General features: G+C 41.8%; 1 protein-coding gene across 1 annotated transcript; it reads right to left on the bottom strand.

The window, feature by feature from the left end:
- Nucleotides 1-1291: 1291 nt before the first annotated feature.
- On the bottom strand, nucleotides 1292-2215 carry LOC114322563 (uncharacterized). Its single transcript, XM_028269903.2, has one exon. The coding sequence runs from the start codon at nucleotides 2213-2215 to the stop codon at nucleotides 1292-1294; it is 924 nt and encodes a 307-aa protein (XP_028125704.2).
- Nucleotides 2216-7664: the final 5449 nt, after the last annotated feature.

Genomic DNA, 7664 nt, shown 5'->3' with positions numbered 1-7664 from the left:
TTCTCATTTCATTCTGACCCATTACATCATTAAAATCCCCCACGATAACCCAAGGGTTAGCTATGGAGTTTGAAGAGTCTTCAAGGTCATTCCAGAGATTTTGACGCATTCCAAGATTAGGGCTAGCATAGACTGCAGCTAGCACCCACTCTTCCTAGTTCTCTCTTTTCACAGTAGCCTGAATAACTTGAGGGTTGGCAATATGGGCACTGACTGAGACTTGTGTAGGGTCCCAAATCAGCCATATGCCTCCTACTCGTCCAACAGGATCAACAATGGTAGAGGCAATAAACCCTCAGTGGTTGAAGAAAAGACCCATTGAGCTGAAAGGAACTTTGGTTTCAAAAAGAGCAACCACATTTGGGCGATGAACCCTAATGAGTTCTCTAAAGTTTCTCCTAAAAATTTTGTTGCCGGTTCCCCTACAGTTCCATAGCATAACAATCATGGATGATTGGTTAGGAAGGTGAGGTAACGGATCTGTGTTAGCCAGGCCAATGAAATTATGCACTATCTTCTTGTATAACTCTGATGGCCTTAGGGCTGCCATCTGAGTTGCCTGCAGTGGTCTTCCTCCCACGCTCACCTACCTGGGCTCTATAGTTAGTTTTATCTCTTCTATCCACCATTCGATGCCTACTTGGTGAATGGCTTCGCTCTCTGGTTCGAGGTATGACCCCATAGAGCTATGTCTCATCCTTGTGAGTTGCACTTCTGGTATCTCCGGGTCATCGTTGAAGCTGGTGTTGCTGAGGGTGCTCATGATTTGTATCAGGTGGTTTTTGTTTCAGATCAAAACTATCAATGGGGTTTTGGGGAGCTACAGAGGTAGATGGGGGAGGAGTAAGACAAGAAATCTGGGCTAGGGTGGGATTGAAAGGTGATAAAGAAGGGTAGGGTGAACTGACCTCTGTATTCATCAATTCTAAGTCTTTGCTAGTAGCTTGCATCAGGCTAAGATTGTAGCTTGAAGCAGGAATCTCTGGTAAAGTTTGTCCTTCAACAGCTAGGTCCTTATCTTTGTTGAGTTGTCTTTTATCATTTTGGCCTTTTGAGAAGATTTCCTGAGCTATATTTCGGTTGCCTGACTCACTAGTAGAGTCTGTTCTGTGTATGTCTACCATGCTTGGGCCAGTGGGGCCTTTATGCTTAGCTCTTTCTGGTGCTCCTTCCATGTTCCTATTCTCAGCTAAAGGGCCAAACCGATTAGCAAATCTTTTGTAATTATAGTTGTTGGGCCCAGCTTGTCTTCCAATGGGGTTGGGCCTATTATTTTTCCTATTCACCAACATCAAAGGCCTAAATTCTTCTCTCTACCCTCTGTCAGGAATAGATTGTTTGCCTGATCTAAACCAGCACCATGACCGTTAGCTATGGCTACTGAGGTAGTCGGCGTCAGCTCCGGCACTGGTTTGTTACTGCTGCAATACTCTTTCCGATGTCTAACTTTCCCACACTGGAAACAAAAATAGTATAAACGCTCATATTCCACTATGTAAGTATATTTACCTATAGTAAATCGCGAAATTAATGGCTTTGTTAGATCAACTTCCACACAGACGCGTGCATACCTTCCTCGAGCAGACATGGCAGTATTAAGATCTACCTTAAGGGGTTTCCCAATCGCCTTTGCTACATGGAAGAGGGCCTTCTCATTATAGTACTCAATTGGAAGCTGGGAAAACCTAACCCATAGTGTCGTGGCCACTTCTCCTGCCTCCGATGGCTTAAAATCGTGCTCCCAACGTCTTACTGTCAGATAGTGATCCATTATAATCCAAGGGCCCTCTATATACACTCTGCTACAATCGACCATCATTTCGAATTTGATCAAGAAAAACCCCAAACCCAGATCAGTTACTTCAAAGTCTTCTTGGAGTCCCCACATCTTTCTCAATTTGGATAAAAGAAGTTTATACCCTAGAGTTTTCCCAAGCAATCTGACGATTAGGCAGTCTTTCCATGGCCTACGAATGTGTTTGATGAGACGCGAATGAAGCCTGATTATGGGAACGCGAAACCCTAGATCAGCAAACTGATTATGATCTTCTTCCTCCATTGCGTCATTATCTTCCTCATCTGTAAGAAAATCATCATCTGAGAGTCTTTCAAGGTTGTTGTCAAAAGCTTTCTCATTGATTTTCGTTGCTGTAAGGGCTTGTTTGAATGATCTCTTTGGTTGTTCCTCTGTTGGAGTTTGAATAGAGTCGTTCATGTCCTGGTCTTCAATAGGTGCTGACGTGCTTTTGATCTTTTTGGTGCTTCGCACCAGATGATCTTCTTCCTCCAGTGATCTACCATTTGGGCCTTCATTTAGTAGTGCAAGAGCTTCTTGTGATACTAGCTTGCCTTTGTTTGCTTTACTCAAAGTCAAAAGGTAGAGAGAGAATTTGCGCACAACACTATCGACATTTGTGTTTGAATTATTGATTTTATTAAGAATTTAGAAAGTGAAAGAAAAATAGAAAAAATATATCATATTTTATTCACATTATTCTCACTTCTTTTTTTTTTTTTTTGTAAATTTATATTCAAATTTATAATTCAAATAAAACTCTAAATATTTAAATACACAAATAAATAAATAAAAGTTATTTATAACATAGACATTGAATAATTTCTCTCATCTTAAATATAACATGTGAAATAGATTCAATTTCAATTGCGCATCCAGCTAGAAAGGTGATTTTGGGTTAGTTAGGCCATTTAAGACTTACTCAATGGTCCAAATAGTTCATCTTATCTCTTACTTAGTATATCATTATATGTTGATGGATCAAATTACATTTATCTTTAAAATAATAAATAATTTATTTTTAAAATCATAGTTGTTGTCTATTTTTTTAAAACAAATATAATTTCATTATATAATTATCAACGCACATAACAGCCATCAGCTCATGTCTTGAGATGTCTAATTAAGTCCTATAAGAACCAAAACTCTCTCGTTTTGTGTTGTTGAGACATTCGCCTAAGGAGAAAGGCCAAGGTTGTGTTTTTTTTTTTTTTTATCAGCAAAAAAGAAGAAGTTTTATTGATAGAAAAAACATACAGAGTATGACAACGTATGAGCCAAGGATGTGTTGTTGAGACATTCGCCCAAGGAGAAAGGCTAAGGAAGAAGTTCCAAATAGGGGTCAAAACATGAGTAACAATATTCCAAAGGTAAAACCACAAGGCTCGTATGACAATTGAGTACAAGAATGTATTGTCACTATATCGATCGCTTTCAATTTTTTAATTTATTTATTTTATTTTATTTATTATATAAGTCATCTACTTAATAAATCTTATAAAATGAATAGTTAAATAAGCCCAGCAAACTCAATAACGAGCCAGTTTGGTACACCGTTTTACAAGTTAATAGTAAAATCACCAGCTTTATATCTTTTTTAAGGAGACAATTGAACAAGTGTCCCTCAATAAATGGCGCCGAGTAATACTCCAAATCATCAAATAACCTCTTGTCATATGTCTAAACAAAAATCCAAAGTGAAACAAAGGCCCCTCTCTCTCACTCTCTCTTCAATCTTCTTCTAAACCTTACTACATTTCTCTCCCCTCAAACCCATTTTCCCCATTTTTCTCTAGTATTCCATGAATCAACCTATTTCGGTCTTTGTGCGGGGGTGATTTCCGCACTATGAAGAAGGGTTGAACTTCGTGGATGAACAACGTGCTCTGGGAATTAAGGATCTACACAGAGTAACAAACGGTGAGGCTACCCGACCGGGGTTTGCTCGGAAACCCCTCCGATGGTAAAGTCAGGGACTCAGGGAGAGGAAGAAGAGAGAAGAGAGAATACAAAGAGTGTATATGTGTTAAGTGTGTGGATTTCGGATCCCATAAGAGTGAATAGTGTTCACCTTTTATAGGAGAAGGTTGTTTGTCGTTCAAGTCCTTCTTTCTCCACCATTTGTCCAATGTGTCTTATTCGTGGTCGTCTCCCATTGGAGAAGGACGACCACTCCGCCTGACACTCGGGTGCAGGTCTGATTTGTTTGTCTCATTAGCGGACATCTCTCATTAGAGGAGGACGACCACTTCGTCTGTCATTCAGATGCAATTCTGTCATATATGTACCTTGTCCCTCTGCACCTCCATGTCTCCACGTTCTGTTCATACAGAGGGAGAGGAGCAGAGTTGTTCGTCTCTTGTGGGTCTAAGAAAGATCTTCAGTGAATTAGTCTTCTTTGAGTTGGCCTACTCTAGAATGGTTGTCCAACCAGGAGGTCCAACATGTTGCTCAGCCCACTTCGAAGTGGTTGTCTGTCCATCCAGGAGGTTCAACATGTTACTCAACCTACTTCGGAGTGGTTGACTGCCCATCCAGGAGGTCCACCATGTTGCTCAGCCCACTTTGGAGTGACATTCGTACATTGGCCGAGCTCCTATGATTGTCTTGCTTTAGAGCAAGTGTTGGCCATAGGGCCGAGGTCCAACCTAGCTCAACCTCAGAGTGAGCATCGCATTGGGCCTAGCACCAAGACTTGATTAATTTTTACCCATTTCATTTGCCCCCTGGCTTGCGCTTACGTTTGGCGAAGCGGAAGCTAATTCTATCACAAACTTCAAAGTTTGGTTAATCATAACTTAATTTGAGCTTCGTGAGTTGGATTTAAAATTATTGTTCGGCCTAACATTTGCGTCTGCCCAATATTTCGTAGCTCGGTTATGCCCCCAAACTAAATGTGTATCTTCACTAGCCTCGTAATTGTCTAGCTTGGTGCTCTTTTAGTCGGCTGAGCGTCGTTGCTTGACTTGAAAAAATATGTACAAAATAGTATATATATATATTTTTGCAGTGTTCGTCGACTGGGCCTAGCAACACAGCGACGCTTTAAAGCAAGCCAAGTGTGCTTTATCACAGTTTTGTTCTAATTTGAAAGACATATTCGCTATCTTTTTGCTCGATCCTACTTGTAGGAGATAAATTGGTGTTGGTCTCAATGCTTGGTCGGCCAAGTCCTGCCCCTCCACTCTGTTCGGTCTCGAAGCATAGCTTGCTAACATTGCTCGGTCATGCGGATCATGCACCATTTTCTTGTTTGGACATGATTAGAACGTCTATTTGTTCAGCTCGTTTCTTCATATATTGGTCGGTCATTTTACCTTCAACTTAAGAATTGTTCGTCACGTAGTTAGTCGGCCATAGTAGCTTGTTTGCATAGTTTTTGTTTTTCAACATCGAGTTGCTTGGTCGGCCAGAGCAGCTTTGGCGTTGCGAGTTTGCATTTTTTAATTCGGTTTCTCTACCACTAAGCTACTGTCAACCTTAGCACCTCTTATCTTGAGAGTTGTCTAGCACATAGTCGTTATAGTCTTGGTATCGACTTTGATAATATTGACTCTCGTCGGGCACTGCACTCCTTCGACCTTTGCTTGTTGTTTGTAGTGTATTTATTTGGTAGAATGTTGCACTTCCAACTTTGTTTGTTATCAATCTTTTGGTTGTTTACTCGAGCTATGAAACTTGGTTTTGCTTAGCTCGTTTTGACTCGTTTCCTTTGCTCGGTCCATTTTGGAGTGGATGTTAGGCGTCCGATCAGCCACTGTTGCTTGGTCCACTTCGGAGTGAGCATTGAGCTTCCGACCAACTTTCATTGCTCAGCCTTTGTTGCTCGGCCTAGGCATTGGGTGTCTGACCAACTTCTGCTGCTTGGCCCAGTCATTAGGTGTCCGACCAACATTTGTTGCTGGGCCAAACGTTGGACGTCTGACCAACTTCTGCTGCTTAGCCCAGGCGTTGGGCGTCCGATCAACTTTTGTTGATTGGCCCAAGCGTCGAGCGTCCAACCAATTTCTATTGCTCGGCCCAGGCATTGGGCGTCTAACCAACTTGTGTTACTCGGTCCACTTCAAAGTGAGCATTAGGTGTTCGCCCAACTTTCGTTGCTCGGCCTACTTTAGAATGGGTGTTGGGAGTCCAATTAACATCCATTGCTCGGCGCGCTTAAGAGTAGGCGTTGGGCATCCAACCAACCGCTGTTGCTCGGTCAAAGCGTTGGGCATCTGACCAACTTCTATTGCTCGAGCCAGACATTGGGCGTCTGTAGACGTCCCCCGAACACCCCGGGAGGGTGAGTCCCGTTCTGTTCAATATTATTGGGGTCACTACAGCTCAGGACTCTCCAAATTTGTCACGGTTCTAAATCTGAACCAAAGAGTCCAAATCCGGCAAATCGTTTTGAGAAAACAGATTTTGAAAGAAGTGCCAAACATGGACTGCTTTGCCAGATACAGAGTCGCCACCTAAATATTTTATTTTTGGGAAATTTAAGAAACCCTGACTCGTTTGCCTAAGGCCACGTGTCCGTCATCACCAAAGTTACCTCGGCTCAAGAACTTGGGTACGATTGGAGAAGGTCACTTCGTGAGCACCCCCGCTCGCCCGGTCAGAGACCGGCCTCTACTAACCATGATATCTATTTTTGAAAACATTGTATGTTCTTATTCCGGTTATTAGCCTAGGTTACTATGTGATGCGCACAGCATACAAGTATAGACTGAGTCGCCTGAATTGGAACAAAATATTTCATGTTTGTTTGTTTGAAAATGGTTTGATGGTGCTACTCGCAGGTAAGCTAAGACGTGGATTTGCCACCCTCGGGTGGGCTTAGAAAACATGATTTTGCCACTATCTAGTGGGCTTAAAACACACATTTGATGAATTATTCCAATTCAAATAACCCAACCTTCACTCACAGGCACTCAGGCAGTTATATCACATAAGCAATTAGCCTCATGGTAAGCATGCTATTCATGGCAGTCACTCACACGCATGCAAGGATGCTAAAGCATAGAACTTACCAAGTACTTCAAGCCAAAATAGAAACTTCATTAGAAATCATGCATGATCCTAAATATACAGAAATTCCTAATGCAACACATGCAAGATGCAATTATAGCAGGCTCGGCTATTCTAAACATGGCATATGGAATGCTACAGCTAATACGTATTCAATTTGAAATTGAAAGTACAATGTAGTTAGTATGGTGCGCCGAGCCCGGTGCATGCAAAACAGATAAATGAATGCAAACATGCTATCATACTGTATGCTAATTGAAATATGCCCTAATCTAACCATCATAAGCAGGTAAATAAAAGGGAAGAAAGACGTGGGGTTGGAAGACATACATCACACTCACGCACACTTATTACAGTTATGCCCCTGCGCAGAGGGTCCGAATAAATAATACAGTCCCGAATAAAAGAATATTACAGCCCAAATATTACAGTCCAAATAATATACAAATTCCTAATTAATTAATCAAATTAACTAAGAAAGCTGTAAAACTGGCGTGCAAGCCAGGGACTGCTTTGCTTCTGATGAATGATGCATGTCTGGGCTGCCTTGCGCGGAAATCCACTGGGATGCCCCGATTAGCCTCTGTTTACACCTTTTCTTGAAATGCGCGCCAAACTCCAAAAAGTTGCTGATTCTTCATTTTGCTGCAACAGAGAGCAGGAAAGGGGCATGGCAATGTATTTTCACAGATATATGCATGCCTCGATCCTCGTGCCACCAATCACGCATATCTATGCATGATGGCAGATGGGTCGAAATGTACAACTCAATATAGAATGAATGCACGTGTAAACACAACAAGAACCTAACTCCATCATGGGTAATCCGGAGTGTCGGTGACTGGGAATTGAGACA

This window comes from Camellia sinensis, chromosome 9, assembly GCF_055761805.1.
Source record: "Camellia sinensis isolate YWXY chromosome 9, ASM5576180v1, whole genome shotgun sequence".
NCBI classification, from domain to species: domain Eukaryota; kingdom Viridiplantae; phylum Streptophyta; class Magnoliopsida; order Ericales; family Theaceae; genus Camellia; species Camellia sinensis.
This window is presented reverse-complemented; position numbering and strand designations above follow the sequence as displayed.